We start from the raw sequence: 15,518 nt of genomic DNA on the forward strand, positions 1-15,518 counted from the left end.
CGACCTCAAGACGCACCAGCGCACGCACACGGGGGAGAAGCCGTACCGCTGCGGGGCCTGCGGCCGAGGATTCGCCCAGGGGGCGCACCTCAAGCGACACCAGCGGACGCACTCGAGCCGCAAGCCGTACCGTTGCAGGCCCTGCGGGCAAATCTTCCTGGACTTTGGCAGCTTCAACGCCCACCAGCTCACGCACATGCAGAACGTGGCGGTGATGGCGGCGGCGGCGACGGACGACGTTTTTGCCACCGACGGGAATGGCGTTCCGTAGAGATGCATGCCTATTGTGACGGCCGTCCCCCCCTCTCGCCCCCCACACACTGAGACCCCCACGACTGGCTTTTCGTGTTACGTGTGGTGGCTGCCGACGCGAAGAGGAGCCCATTCTTCTCCCCCCCCCCATCCCCGAGAGAACAGGAAGTTGGCCGCCCGACATTGATCAACTTTTGACGATGCAGCCCAACACACCACACACATCGCACCACCACCACCACACGACAAACTTACCGTGGGTGACGGCGTTGATCGAGCATCGATCGAGCTTCGGATGTTTCTGTTGTTTACCCTTCTATCTGGCAACAAAACTGACACCTTTTTTTACAAGGAGTCATGTTTGCATAGACCACAATACCTGCAGTCATAATGCAAACAAAAAACATAACTCTGATAATGTATGCACTGTCCTTGAAGTTGATTGGTCCACACCCGAGACAGCTTTCCGCCGTTTGGCGTCATCTGGTCCAACACCATGTGAGACTGGGCTCTAAGGAAAGCTGTCTCGGGTATGGACCAATCAACTTCAAGGACAGTGCATACATTATCAGAGTTATGTTTTTTGTTTGCATTATGACTGCAGGTATTGTGGTCTATGTAAACATGACTCCTTGTAAAAAAAAAAGGTTTCAGTTTTGTTGCCAGATAGAAGGGTAAAAAACCAATTATATGTTTTTACTGGCAAAATGAGGTTCCAATGATGTTTTTGTTGTTGTTGTTGCTGTTTGAAACATCGGTATCGTTTCTGACGATTCCCGTTCCCTGTATTCCTTATTCGGGAAAGAACGCACCCCGAAAATATACCACGTGGGCTAAGGTCACGCCCCCGTTACTCCAGCAGCAGCAGCAGCAGCGACTTCCCACTGCTCACATCCCCGAGTGCCACGTGCAGTGACGTCTTTCCACCAGAGGTCACAACCGGGTACCCGATACCCGTACCCTACCCGATACCCGGCTACACGTACCCGGCCGGGTACGGGTACGGGTACCCGTTTGCGACCCTGGTGCGGTCGGGTACGGGTACGGGTAGGCCGTGAGTCACTGGTGAGTCACCGTTTGTCACTCATTTCCCAACGTCTTGTCTCTTCTCACAATTCAAGTTCCTAGAATCAACCCACCCGCGCCTGCAACATGGCTTCATCCCAGAGGTCGCAATCAGGTACCCGATACCCGTACACTACCCATACCCGGCCAGGTACCCGGCCAGGTACGGGTAGGGTAGGGGTACGGCCGGGTACGGGTACCCGTTTGCGACCCTGGTACGGCCTGGTACGGGTACAGGTAAGGAATCAAAACCCGTTTGCGACCTCTGCTTTCCACTACGAACATTTTAAAGATCTGCCGACTGGTCTCCTCGTTACGATTACGCTCTACGGGAGAAGACGGAGATTTGTTTTTTGTTTGTTGCAGCCAGGAGCATCGCGATTGTGGAAATCCCCTTTCCTCCGCCTCATCCCCCTCCTCCTCCTCCTCGGTCCATGAGGGAACCTGAATCTTGTGAGCACTTTCGAGATCGGTTGAATACGTCGGCTTGCTGTGGAACTTTTTCGATCGCGTCTTGAAACTCGCCTGGCTTTTAGCTTCGCGATTCCTCCATGTGACCCAAGCGCGTTGAGGCCTTGCGCGAACTGCCCTCTAGGAGACCGGGTTAATTAATTTATTATTACGCGAGCCGTCGCCTCTTCTCCCCCCGTTCGACGCCCTCGGTGAGGAAGCTGGGTTAGTTCCGCGCCCTGGTGACCTCGCGTGCCGCTCGCGAAATCCCACGTGCGTCTCTCGTCTGGACCTCGTCCGGACCTCCAGAATCTACTCGCGAAACTCGACGCGAGTCGTTCATCCGGACCTCCGGGATGCACTCACGAAATTCCACGTGCCGTCGTTTGTGAGGACCTCTGGAATCTGCTCACTAAACTCCACGTGCCGTCCCTCGACCGGACCCGTGGAATCCTTCTCGCGGCGATCGTTAAACTTCCACTTCGTCCGCGGAAAGATAAAACATCTTCTTGGTTCTTTCGGTAAAGTCGTCACGTAGAAGGGAAATAATGAAATAATAAAAATAGAACATAATACAATAATTCTCACGACGTTTCGGCCACAACGCAAGCAGCCGTCCTCAGGTGGAGAACAGGTCTGTCGGAAAAACAGCGTCTTAATGAAACACCACCAGGCTTGGAGCGTATATTTAAGCTGGGTTGGAGGGGGAAGAGCGCCTTGAATCAACCTTCGAATCGCGTCGAAACTTGGCGGCAGCGTCAATTAAAGGCCGATAAACAGATTTGCCGGTTCAATGTTTGATTTCGTTTTTATGAGGACTGGTGTGTTTTTGGTGTACTGGTGTACCGCTAATACGGCCAGGGTCAACGGCCAGGGCGTGGTGTATTCCGCAAATATGCCCGACTGTGAGGGCGGGCACAAGCCGGCGTGAGTAGGTTAAACGTTGAGTTTTATAAGGGCACCACGGGGTGACCAGCACCTCCCCACCCAGCCCCACCCAGCCCCTCCCCACCCTCCCCTTCCCACCCAGCCCCTCCCACCCAGCCCCTCCCCACCGAGCCCCTCCCAGCCTCACCCTACCCAGCCCCTTCCCACCCTCCCCACCCAGCCCCTTCCCACCCTCCCCACCCAGCCCCACCCTTCCCACCCAGCCCCTCCCTAACCTCCCCTCCCAGCCTCACCCTCCCTACCCAGCCCCTCCCCACCCCCTCCCCACCCAACCCCACCCAGCCCCTCCCCACCCAGCCCCTCCCTCCCCACCCAGCCTCTCCCTCCCCACCCAGCCCCTCCCTGCACGACGGACACAATAATCCCCTGTGGGCTGGTGTAACCAGGAGGTTCCTACCAGTATTATCGTGAAGCCCGTCGTACAGCACCTGTAGCTCCAGCACCATCTCGAAATGTGTTTGAAGGTGCAAATGTTAATCCGCGTGTGGCGTCTTTATTTTTCAATTGGTACAACAGCCAAAGCGTCGGTTAATTTACACGATACAATACAATTAAAAGCCCCGATTGAAAGCTTTCGTGACTGCAGGGATTCATATTCTTGTGTTCTTTCGGTAACGTCACGTAGAAGGGAAATCATAAAAAAATAAAACATAATAAAATTTTATTGTTTGATTTTTATCATTTCCCTTCTACGTGACTTTACCGAAATAACCAATAATATAGATTAAAAACATGTCGTGTTTACGGTAAGTGCAACAACAACAAAATTAACCCGTAAAAACAAAGTTTTTCACTATAAATCCTTTATATGCGTGGCGGCTAGAGTCCTCTCGTCCTCTGGCTTGAGATGGCTGCCACCTATGGGTCAGATGACTGCCTGCCACCATTAAGCAGTTGGTAATTAAATATAAAAAAAAAATTCCTAAAAAGTGTAAAGTTATGGAAAAAAATTTTCACGAAAATAAATTGTCACGCACAACGAGTCTGTGGGCAAAATGTCAGCTCGATTGGATCACGGGAAATGGGTTAAAAAACGACCGAAAGATTTGCACGGTCGTAAGCGCGCAAGCAAGCAAACTTAATATAAAGGATTTAAAAATAGCGATACGGTGGTGGTGGATACGGTGAGGCTGGTGGTTTATGTTCATGGTAACGGTGATAATAGTAGCACGGGCCATGATGGTGCTGATAGCGCTCACATTTATCTTGGTAGCGGTGGACAAGATTATGTCAGTGATGGTATTAATATTGGTGAAGGAGGCTCGTGAAGGACGCTGCTACTGGGCAGTACTATTAACACTCCTTCCCTTTATTAGTGCTACCCCTATCCCCTCCCTTTGATGCTGCTAATCCTGCATAATGTACGGGCACAAGTAGTACTAATCACATACCTGCATTTCCATAAATATGCTAAATTCCTATTGATATGCAAATTATTTTGTCAAGGCGCCCTTCCCCCCCCCCTTCCAACCCAGCTTAAATAGACGCTCCAAGCATGGTGCTGTTTCATTCAGACGCTGTCTCCCCGACAGACCTGGTCTTCACCGGATGACGGCTGTTTGCGTTGTGGCCGAAACGTCGTGAGAATTATTTTATTGTGTTTTATTTTATTATTTTTATTGTTTCCATTCTACGTGACTTTACCGAAAGAACCAAGAAGATGAGTTCTAAGGAAGTCACCCTCCAACAACAACGGAGGGCAGAGGAGCGACGCTCACAACAACGAGCTGAGGCGCCGGGCGGCTAAAACGCAGCAAGTTGGCAAAGCGGGAAGCACAGGTGATAGACATCTCCCGGTCATTTCAATCAACTCGTAACACCTGGGACTCTCCCATGGACTTCTTGACAATTCACATTGTCCCCCCCCCCCCCATTGCGACCCTAGCCTGTCACAAAACGTTACCTGAGGTCACGTAATTTAGTGGCCGAGTGGCAGCAGCTGTTGTTGGTGGTGTGGAACAAGATTGTACCGGCGATGGTGATGACAGTGGTAGTGGATTTGGTGGTGGTGGTGGTGGTGATGGTGATGACAGTGGTAGTGGATTTGGTGGTGGTGGTGGTGGTGATGACAGTGGTAGTGGATTTGGTGGTGGTGCTGGTGGTGATGACAGTGGTAGTGGATTTGGTGGTGGTGGTGGTGGTGATGACAGTGGTAGTGGATTTGGTGGTGGTGGTGGTGGTGGTGATGACAGTGGTAGTGGATTTGGTGGTGGTGGTGGTGATGACAGTGGTAGTGGATTTGGTGGTGGTGGTGGTAGTGGATGTGGTGGTGGTGGTGGTGGTGATGACAGTGGTAGTGGATTTGGTGGTGGTGGTGGTGATGACAGTGGTAGTGGATTTGGTGGTGGTGGTGGTGGTGATGACAGTGGTAGTGGATTTGGTGGTGGTGGTGGTGGTGATGACAGTGGTAGTGGATTTGGTGGTGGTGGTGATGACAGTGGTAGTGGATTTGGTGGTGGTGGTGGTGGTGGTGATGACAGTGGTAGTGGATTTGGTGGTGGTGGTGGTGATGACAGTGGTAGTGGATTTGGTGGTGGTGGTGGTGGTGGTGGTGATGACAGTGGTAGTGGATTTGGTGGTGGTGGTGGTGGTGGTGATGACAGTGGTAGTGGATTTGGTGGTGGTGCTGGTGGTGATGACAGTGGTAGTGGATTTGGTGGTGGTGCTGGTGGTGATGACAGTGGTAGTGGATTTGGTGGTGGTGGTGATGACAGTGGTAGTGGATTTGGTGGTGGTGGTGGTGATGACAGTGGTAGTGGATTTGGTGGTGGTGCTGGTGGTGATGACAGTGGTAGTGGATTTGGTGGTGGTGGTGGTGATGACAGTGGTAGTGGATTTGGTGGTGGTGGTGGTGGTGATGACAGTGGTAGTGGATTTGGTGGTGGTGGTGGTGGTGGTGATGACAGTGGTAGTGGATTTGGTGGTGGTGGTGGTGATGACAGTGGTAGTGGATTTGGTGGTGGTGGTGGTGGTGATGACAGTGGTAGTGGATTTGGTGGTGGTGGTGGTGGTGATGACAGTGGTAGTGGATTTGGTGGTGGTGGCGGTGGTGATGACAGTGGTAGTGGATTTGGTGGTGGTGATGACAGTGGTAGTGGATTTGGTGGTGGTGGTGGTGGTGATGACAGTGGTAGTGGATTTGGTGGTGGTGGTGGTGGTGGTGGTGATGACAGTGGTAGTGGATTTGGTGGTGGTGGCGGTGGTGATGACAGTGGTAGTGGATTTGGTGGTGGTGGTGGTGATGACAGTGGTAGTGGATTTGGTGGTGGTGGTGGTGATGACAGTGGTAGTGGATTTGGTGCTGGTGGTGGTGGTGATGACAGTGGTAGTGGATTTGGTGGTGGTGGTGGTGGTGATGACAGTGGTAGTGGATTTGGTGGTGGTGGTGGTGATGACAGTGGTAGTGGATTTGGTGGTGGTGGTGATGACAGTGGTAGTGGATTTGGTGGTGGTGGTGATGACAGTGGTAGTGGATTTGGTGGTGGTGGTGGTGGTGATGACAGTGGTAGTGGATTTGGTGGTGGTGGTGGTGATGACAGTGGTAGTGGATTTGGTGCTGGTGGTGGTGGTGATGACAGTGGTAGTGGATTTGGTGGTGGTGGTGGTGGTGGTGATGACAGTGGTAGTGGATTTGGTGGTGGTGGTGGTGGTGGTGATGACCAGTGGTAGTGGATTTGGTGGTGGTGGTGGTGGTGATGACAGTGGTAGTGGATTTGGTGGTGGTGGTGGTGGTGATGACAGTGGTAGTGGATTTGGTGGTGGTGGTGATGACAGTGGTAGTGGATTTGGTGGTGGTGCTGGTGGTGATGACAGTGGTAGTGGAATTGGTGGTGGTGGTGGTGGTGGTGATGACAGTGGTAGTGGATTTGGTGGTGGTGCTGGTGGTGATGACAGTGGTAGTGGATTTGGTGGTGGTGCTGGTGGTGATGACAGTGGTAGTGGATTTGGTGGTGGTGGTGATGACAGTGGTAGTGGATTTGGTGGTGGTGGTGGTGATGACAGTGGTAGTGGATTTGGTGGTGGTGCTGGTGGTGATGACAGTGGTAGTGGATTTGGTGGTGGTGCTGGTGGTGATGACAGTGGTAGTGGATTTGGTGGTGGTGGTGGTGGTGGTGATGACAGTGGTAGTGGATTTGGTGGTGGTGCTGGTGGTGATGACAGTGGTAGTGGATTTGGTGGTGGTGCTGGTGATGACAGTGGTAGTGGATTTGGTGGTGGTGCTGGTGGTGATGACAGTGGTAGTGGATTTGGTGCTGGTGGTGGTGGTGATGACAGTGGTAGTGGATTGGTGGTGGTGCTGGTGGTGATGACAGTGGTAGTGGATTTGGTGGTGGTGCTGGTGATGACAGTGGTAGTGGATTTGGTGGTGGTGCTGGTGGTGATGACAGTGGTAGTGGATTTGGTGCTGGTGGTGGTGGTGATGACAGTGGTAGTGGATTTGGTGCTGGTGGTGCTGGTGATGACAGTGGTAGTGGATTTGGTGGTGGTGGTGGTGATGATGACAGTGGTAGTGGATTTGGTGCTGGTGGTGGTGGTGATGACAGTGGTAGTGGATTTGGTGCTGGTGGTGCTGGTGATGACAGTGGTAGTGGATTTGGTGGTGGTGCTGGTGGTGATGACAGTGGTAGTGGATGTGGTGGTGGTGGTGGTGATGACAGTGGTAGTGGATTTGGTGGTGGTGGTGGTGGTGATGACAGTGGTAGTGGATTTGGTGCTGGTGGTGGTGGTGATGACAGTGGTAGTGGATTTGGTGCTGGTGCTGGTGATGACAGTGGTAGTGGATTTGGTGCTGGTGGTGGTGGTGATGACAGTGGTAGTGGATTGGTGGTGGTGGTGGTGGTGGTGATGACAGTGGTAGTGGATTTGGTGGTGGTGGTGGTGGTGTGATGACAGTGGTAGTGGATTTGGTGGTGGTGGTGGTGGTGATGACAGTGGTAGTGGATTTGGTGGTGGTGGTGGTGGTGATGACAGTGGTAGTGGATTTGGTGCTGGTGGTGGTGGTGATGACAGTGGTAGTGGATTTGGTGGTGGTGGTGGTGGTGGTGATGACAGTGGTAGTGGATTTGGTGGTGGTGGTGGTGGTGATGACAGTGGTAGTGGATTTGGTGCTGGTGGTGGTGGTGATGACAGTGGTAGTGGATTTGGTGCTGGTGCTGGTGATGACAGTGGTAGTGGATTTGGTGCTGGTGGTGGTGGTGATGACAGTGGTAGTGGATTTGGTGGTGGTGGTGGTGGTGATGACAGTGGTAGTGGATTTGGTGGTGGTGGTGGTGGTGATGACAGTGGTAGTGGATTTGGTGGTGGTGGTGGTGGTGATGACAGTGGTAGTGGATTTGGTGGTGGTGGTGGTGGTGATGACAGTGGTAGTGGATTTGGTGCTGGTGGTGGTGGTGATGACAGTGGTAGTGGATTTGGTGGTGGTGGTGGTGGTGGTGACAGTGGTAGTGGATTTGGTGGTGGTGGTGGTGGTGATGACAGTGGTAGTGGATTTGGTGGTGGTGGTGATGACAGTGGTAGTGGATTTGGTGGTGGTGGTGGTGGTGGTGATGACAGTGGTAGTGGATTTGGTGGTGGTGGTGGTGGTGGTGATGACAGTGGTAGTGGATTTGGTGGTGGTGGTGGTGGTGATGACAGTGGTAGTGGATTTGGTGCTGGTGGTGATCATTGACGGACTGGGACAAATACATCGGCACCAGGTCATTTGCAAACACAGCAGCCACAATTCGGGCGAATATTTGTTATTGTACACACTTTTACTGGTAGGAACCTCCTGGTTACACCAGCCCACAGGGGATTTTTGTGTCCGTCCGTCGTGCATCCAAAAATGGGAGGGGTGGGGCTGGGTGGAGAGGGGAGGGAGGGGCTGGGTGGGGAGGGTGGGGAGGGGCTGGGTGGGGCTGGGTGGGGAAGGGAGGGTGGGGCTGGGTGGGGAGGGGAGGGAGGGGCTGGGTGGGGAGGGCAGGGAGGGGGGGAGGGGAGGGTGGGACTGGGTGTGGAGGGTGAGGAGGGGCTGGGTGGGAGGGGTGGGGCTGGGTGGGGAGGGGAAGGTGGGGAGGGGCTGGGTGGGGAGGGTGAGGAGGGGCTGGGTGGGGAGGGTGGGGAGGGGCTGGGTGGGGAGGGTGAGGAGGGGCTGGATGGGGCTGGGAGGGGTGGGGCTGGGTGGGGAGGGGCTGGTCACCCCGTGGTGCCCTTATAAAACTCAACGTTTAACCTACTCACGCCGGCTTGTGCCCGCCCTCACAGTCGGGCATATTTGCGGAATACACCACGCCGCCGTTGACCCTGGCCATTGACCGAGCAACCCAACGTTCCTACCAGCAGCTCCCTCCGCAGGAATGTGTTTAATAAAAAATGCGTTGCGCAATGACAAACTCGATATTGGCTGTGCGACCTCTCATTGACCCATTTAGGGTTGGGTCCCAAAACGAAAGAAAAAAACCTCGCAAATGGGGCCGGCGTGGAATAATCTTTTGGGGGGGGGGGGGGGGGGCAGTTGTCGCATATCTGGAGATTTCATGCCAGCCGAGATATGCGTGAATAAGCAACGAAGCGTTACAAAAAAAGTGTTAAAAAATCTGCCCACACGGTCCGGGACCACCGGCCCTCTCTGGAATGGACCGGCGCCCGACCGAGCATTTGCTGCCGCCTGGCCAGTCGGTGCGGGCCTGGTGGTGGTTAGCGGCGGTGGTGATGATTGTGGTGGTTAGCGGTGGTGATGATTGTGGTGGTGGTGGTGGTGGTGGATCGTGATGACGATGATGGTCTTGGCACCAATGTCGGTCAATGCCTCTGTGCTTAATCTCGGTGGTGGTCAGGAACCATCAAGCAGTTTACAAGTCAGCGGAGGGTGAATGATTATGACGACAACGTCAAGATCACACAACGCCTGAATTCACTTTCTTCGGTCGAGCCTGGTGCCGGTTGACAGATTAGCCGTGGTTGCTACGCGCGTGGCTGCCCGCAATCCGGCACCGTCGAGGGGTGATGGATCACCGCACAATGATTGCCGAAACTCCCCTTCTTCCGCCCCTGTTGGGTGCCCAGGAAGAGCCACAGCCCAGCTCACAAGGAGAATGGCTAAATTTCGATTTAAAGCTTTCGTGACTGCAGGGATTCATCTATCTTGGTTCTTTCGGTAAAAGTCACATAGAAGGGAAGTAATAAAATAATAAAAAGTAAAACATAATAAAATACAATTCTCACAACGTTTCGGCCACAACGCAAGCAGCCGTCCTCAGGCGAAGAAACAGGTCTGTCGGGGAGACAAGATCACACAAGAGTCTTCTCGACAGACCTGTTCTCCACCTGAGGACGGCTGCTTGCGTTCTGGCCGAAACGTCGTGAGAATTGTATTTTATTATGTTTTATTTTCATTACTTTATTATTTCCATTCTACGTGACTTTACCGAAAGAACCAAGAAGAAGGTGAATGGACACACGCAGCAAGGACGTGGACTCACAGCAGTTGTCGGCATGGGGGAGGGGGGTGGGAGATTGTTGTCAACCTCCTCCTCCTCCTCCGAGCACGTGGGGTTTCTCCCCGATTTTTCCTCCCGCACGTAAACCCAATCATCCACCGGTCCGGCAAAACCCTCCGGTATTATAGTAGGACCGCCAGAGCTTGGGCAATTATCGGCGCCGGCTCCATCATCGTGTGCCTGCTGCTGCTGTTGCTGCTGCTGCTGTTGTTGCTGTTGATGCTGCTGTTGCTGCTGCTGCTGCTGTTGCTGCTGCTGCTGCTGTTGCTGCTGCTGCTGTTGCTGCTGCTGTTGCTGCTGCTGCTGTTGCTGCTGCTGTTGCTGCTGCTGCTGCTGTTGCTGCTGCTGTTGCTGCTGCTGCTGTTGCTGCTGCTGCTGTTGCTGCTGCTGCTGCTGTTGCTGCTGCTGTTGCTGCTGCTGTTGCTGCTGCTGCTGTTGCTGTTGCTGCTGTTGCTGCTGCTGCTGTTGCTGCTGCTGCTGTTGCTGCTGCTGTTGCTGCTGCTGCTGTTGCTGCTGCTGCCGAATTCTCGCCCGTCTGTGGGTTCCCTCCCGAGTCGTTCTATCTCTCAATCTACCGGAGTGAGCTCACTCGTGTAGACGTTTCCATTAGGAAGAATGGGGGGGGGGGAGGGGGATGGGGGAATTTTTTTAAAATCTCCAGCTCGGTGCATTTCGGCCAGGAGCTGTGGTGACGACAGAGACTTGTGGCGGTGGAGGTTGTGGTGGGTGTCATTGCGGCGTTGACGATGGTAATGATTGCGACGACGACGATGACTGTGGTGACGGTGGCGACGATGGATGTGCAGTGGGGGCGCGGCGCTTGCTGCCGATAGCGATTGGTGGGACGGTGTAAAGTTGCGCTCGGCTCTTGGGGGGGGGGGGGGGGGCGCATTTCTCCCGTCATCACTCCCACGTTTCTGTCACCGACAAAGAAACAAATCGTCATCGAACACGGGTCACAACCACCGCCTATCGAAACGTAAACCGGACCCTCACCACCACCAACCCCACCCCTCCGAGCGACCCGGTGACACGAGCCCGTGCGGTCACAGCGTTTGGGGAACGTGCGTCTGCCAGTGGCACATCAAGTCGGAGAGGTATCGGAAGGCGCTCCCACACAGGTCGCAGCGGTTCGGCCTCTCGGCGTCGTGCTTCTGCAAGTGCTTCCTCAGGAGGAACTGACGGAGGAACATCTGGCCGCACACGTTGCACTTGTACGACATCATCCTCGTGTTGTGCTGCTGCGGCTGCTGCTGCTGCTGCTGCTGTGGCTGCGGCTGCAGCTGCTGCTGCCGCTTGCGCTGCGGCGCTAAATCTTCCCGCTCCTTTTCCAGCTGCCACGTGGCGCGCTTGGCGGCTCTCGGGGCGATTGTCGCGGCGGCGGCAGTAGCGGCGGCGGCGGCTATCGTGGCCGGGACGGCAGCGACTCTGCTGGTGTTGCCGGCGGCGGCGGGCCTGATTGTGGTGGCGGCGGAGGTGGTGGCGGTGGTTGCGGCGGCAGTGGAGGTGGTTGTGGTGGCGGTGATTGTGGTGGCGGCGGCGGTGGTGGTGGTGGTTGCGGCTGCAGCAGAGGTGGTGGCGGTGGTAGCGGCGGCAGCGGCGACAGTCGCGCTGGCATCGATCGTGGCGGCGGTCCAATCTTTCGCTTCAGATTTGATCTTCACGCTGCCGGGCTTGCTCTGCTTCTGTGACGGTGGCGCCGGCGGCGGCGGCGGTGGTGGTGGTGGTGGCGTAACGGTGCCGGGCCTTCGAGCGCACGCCCAACCCTGGGCTTTTGCGTCCTGCAGCGACGTCACCCGCTCGATGACGAACCCCCAGTGGGTTTCCGCCCTGTTGCCTGCGGGGGAGGGACACGGGCGGGATGAGGGACGGAAGAGTGGCGGTGGGGGGCGGGGAGGGGCGGGGGGGGGCTCCACTCGAGGCCCTGTCTCGCACGCCCAATACGCTTCCGAATCGGGTGTAGAGTGAATTTGTTTTTCGAATAACGGCAGCGATGCCCGTTGCCCATCGTCACCGCTGCTGCCGGATGCTCTGACGGCAAGAACGTAGTAGTCTGGCCTAACAATTGACGGGTGTGCGTTTGCAAACCGTCGGCAAGAACGTAGTCGTCTGGCCTAACAATTGACGGGCGTACGTTTGCAAACCGTCCCACCAATGCGCCGGCGTGTATGGAGTGCCAGGAAATAAGCGGAACCTGCAAGGGGTAGACGGCCAGAACTAGGGAGGTGTGAAGGCCAGTTTAAAGAAGGCGAGTTTGTCAGACTTAAAATATTTATGGAAATCGAGCGATTCCAAATTGTCTCATCGACAAAAAAGCGTTGCAAAGTTTTGGGAGCAAAATCCCGCGGGGATCATCAGCCGTGCAAAACGAGCTTTGGCACTTGGAGTATTCAGAAGGAAATTCCTACTAAATTTCGATTTAAAGCTTTCGTGACTGCAGGGAATCATCTTCTTGGTTCTTTCGGTAAAGGCACGTAGAAGGGAAGTAATAAAAATAAAACATAATAAAATAATTCTCACCAAGATTTTTTTAATTTTTTAATTTCCCTTCTACGTGACTTTACCGAAAGAACCAAGAAGAAATTCCTACTCTTTCGTGCTGAAAGAAGTGGGAGCGATCCACACCTTACCCCACGAACACATGACCACCTGCCAACAATGCACAGCGGTGTACCCATTTATACACGGCTGGGTTGGACAGAGGTGGTGGTGGTGGTGGGGTGGAAGGGGATTTAAGAAACATGCCCATTGTTTTCATTGCTTCTCTGTGAGATGAAAATCGGCGAGCCAAGCAAGCGTCCTTAAACCAAAGCGATATCTCAATCGGGGAAGCGAAAACCTGAGATTACCACCTTGTTGGGACGTCGTCAGAACATGGTCAGGGGGGGGGGTCTGCATGCCAAATTGACAAGGAGACATTTTAGAAATGTGTATTTCTAAAAATAATGATTAAATAAATTTAAACAAGATGACGGCATACAAGACAACACAACAAGAAGTACAATGTTAAGAAATGGAAGGCATTTTACTCAGTATAAAATCTAACCCAAAGTGAGACCCAAGCTAATTCTAATAATGAAAACCCAACACCATTTCGTCAATAACACTGCCTTCCACAATAGTTTTTTTTAGGGGTTCGCGTAACTAGTGTTGTCAAACCCGCCACCACCCGGCACAGCCAATTAGTAGGGTTTGTCACGTGACATAAAACGTGCCCCAATGGGTTACCAGCACTAACCGGTTGTGTGTTGGGAAAGAGTAAACCCCACGACATTTACAATTCGGGTAGCCGTGCCGTTGACGCTGGCTATTACGACCGGCCAGAGCTCTTCCTAAACATCCACGGGAAAATGTCACCCGTCCTGAACGAGATCAGAAAGCAAAATATGGCAAGGCAAAGAGAGCGAGGAGCCCCCGGTGTGCACGCACGTACGCAGGAGTGGCGTCTCCAGGTAAACTTCTTTATTTAGGCCGCGACGGTGGCTAGGAGATGTTAACAGCCTCGCCTGGTGTACAGGAGGTCGTGGGTTCAAACCCGACCCCGACGCCTGCTGCTGTATATTTGGAGTTTGCGTGCATCCCTCTCTCATCATCATCATCACGGTGGCTAGGAGATGTTAACAGCCTCGCCTGGTGTACAGGAGGTCGTGGGTTCGAACCCGACCCTGACGCCTGCTGCTGTATATTTGGAGTTTGCATGAATCTCTCTCCCGGTGATCGCATGGATTTTTCTCCGGGTCCTCCGGTTTCCCTCACCCCCTCCACATTTGAAATGAACATCACGCGTTTACGAGTACTGTATACGTCCGATAAAAATTTCCAAAACTCAACTCCGTTGCCCCATCCCCTTAAATCGCCCTCTCCCCCATCCCTCCGCTCCACTATGTCGCTCTGCCGGCCTGGGAAGGCCTGGAAATTCCCCAGGAGGAGCTAGGGAAAGAGGGAGGGTCTGGACGCCACTACTCAACAAGCTGCTGCTGCCGCCGCGACCCTCACCAGGACAAGCGGATTGGGAAATGAACGAAACAAAACGGATTCCAATCCTCCCGCCTTTCCCCCCTGGGATCCGTTCAGCCAATCACGGGGGGGGGAAGAGCCTGTTAAGTTGATCCAGGGCCAACGAACCCGACTGGCTGCCACCGCCTCCAGCCAATCGGGGGGGCCAACCTGGTTTCCGCGCACATCCAACGGCACGGCCATTCCCACGCCGGACGTTTCAATTCGCAGAGCCGGCGAAGCTAATGCAGCGAGAGCCGACAGCGTAAATCGAGTTAAGGAAATCGCAACTTTTTCGGCATCCTCTCCCCACCAGTGGTTCTTGACCTCGACTGCAGCCTTGCATCCCCCTTCGGTTTTCAATCGTTAAAACATGTGTAAGGATAGTATACGGGGTGATGTAGGGACAGCACGGCTCCCCGTGGCCATGGTTACTAATTAACGTAACGTGAACAGACAGGGGTCACGTTAGGGTAATGTGGAACCCAAGTGGTCGCTGATGATGATTGATGCGACAAGCTTTGACAGGGTCACGTGAGGGGAAGCACGAAACCTAACGGTCGTAAATTGTAATAAGGGCAGAGACAGACAGGGCCAGGTGGCCGGGTCGTGAGGAGGATAAAAGCCGGCGTGAGCCGGGGACTCTGGGCTGCTGTTGTGAGGGAACTGCTATCGCTGTCGTCACCTTTGGGTCGCAGAGGTTGCAACCGGGTACCCGATACCCGTACCCTACCCGATACCCGGCTACCGTGAAGGTGGCCGGGTACGGGTACCCGTTTGCGACCCTGGTGCGGCCGGGTATGGGTACAGGTAGGCCGTGAGTCACTGGTGAGTAACTGTTTGTCACTCATTTCCCAACGTCTTGTCTCTTCTCACAATTCAAGTTCCTAGAAACAACCCACCCGTGCCTGCAACATGGCTTCATCCCAGAGGTCCACGATACCCGTACACTACCCGTACCCGCCGGGTACGGGTAGGGTACGGCCGGGTACGGGTACCCGTTTGCCACACTGGTGCGGCCGGGTAAGGGTAAGGAATCAAAACCCGTTTGCGACCTCTGGCGGGTCGTCTTCTTCATCCTGGAGTGGGCACCTTGTAGTCTTGGAAGGCTATGAGTTATGTTGTCTCAGAATAGAGTTACCTAGTTACCCAAGTGTAAGTCACTCGGGGTTACTCTTTAAGTTATCAGTGAGTCGGCGGGTTTTATTCATAATAAATATACATATAGCTGAATAAGACGGTGTCTCTGAGAGCTACATTACACATGTATGTTAATAAATACATAGGGTTTGATGAAACAAAGTAGTTGTAACTTACGTGCCCGTGAAA

The 15,518-nt window shown here is 54.0% G+C and overlaps 2 protein-coding genes across 2 annotated transcripts in view; one reads left to right on the plus strand and one right to left on the minus strand.

Annotated features, from left to right (window-relative positions):
• Positions 1-2,548, plus strand: part of LOC144717280 (uncharacterized) — a 16,171-nt gene extending 13,623 nt beyond the window's left edge. Inside the window, exon 4 of the mRNA XM_078592709.1 lies at positions 1-2,548. This exon is cut by the window's left edge and continues 688 nt beyond it. Coding sequence (XP_078448835.1) covers positions 1-271 — 271 coding nt within the window. The 3' untranslated portion in view covers positions 272-2,548.
• Positions 2,549-10,551: 8,003 nt separating this feature from the next.
• The window catches only part of LOC144717285 (uncharacterized), a 33,288-nt gene continuing 28,321 nt past the window's right edge, over positions 10,552-15,518 (minus strand). Inside the window, exon 5 of the mRNA XM_078592720.1 lies at positions 10,552-12,030. Within this exon, the coding sequence (XP_078448846.1) occupies positions 11,240-12,030 (791 nt within the window). The 3' untranslated portion in view covers positions 10,552-11,239. The remainder of the gene's footprint in view (positions 12,031-15,518) is intronic.

The sequence above is a fragment of the Lampetra planeri genome, chromosome 3, assembly GCF_965212315.1.
Source record: "Lampetra planeri chromosome 3, kcLamPlan1.2.h2, whole genome shotgun sequence".
In the NCBI taxonomy this organism is placed as follows: domain Eukaryota; kingdom Metazoa; phylum Chordata; class Hyperoartia; order Petromyzontiformes; family Petromyzontidae; genus Lampetra; species Lampetra planeri.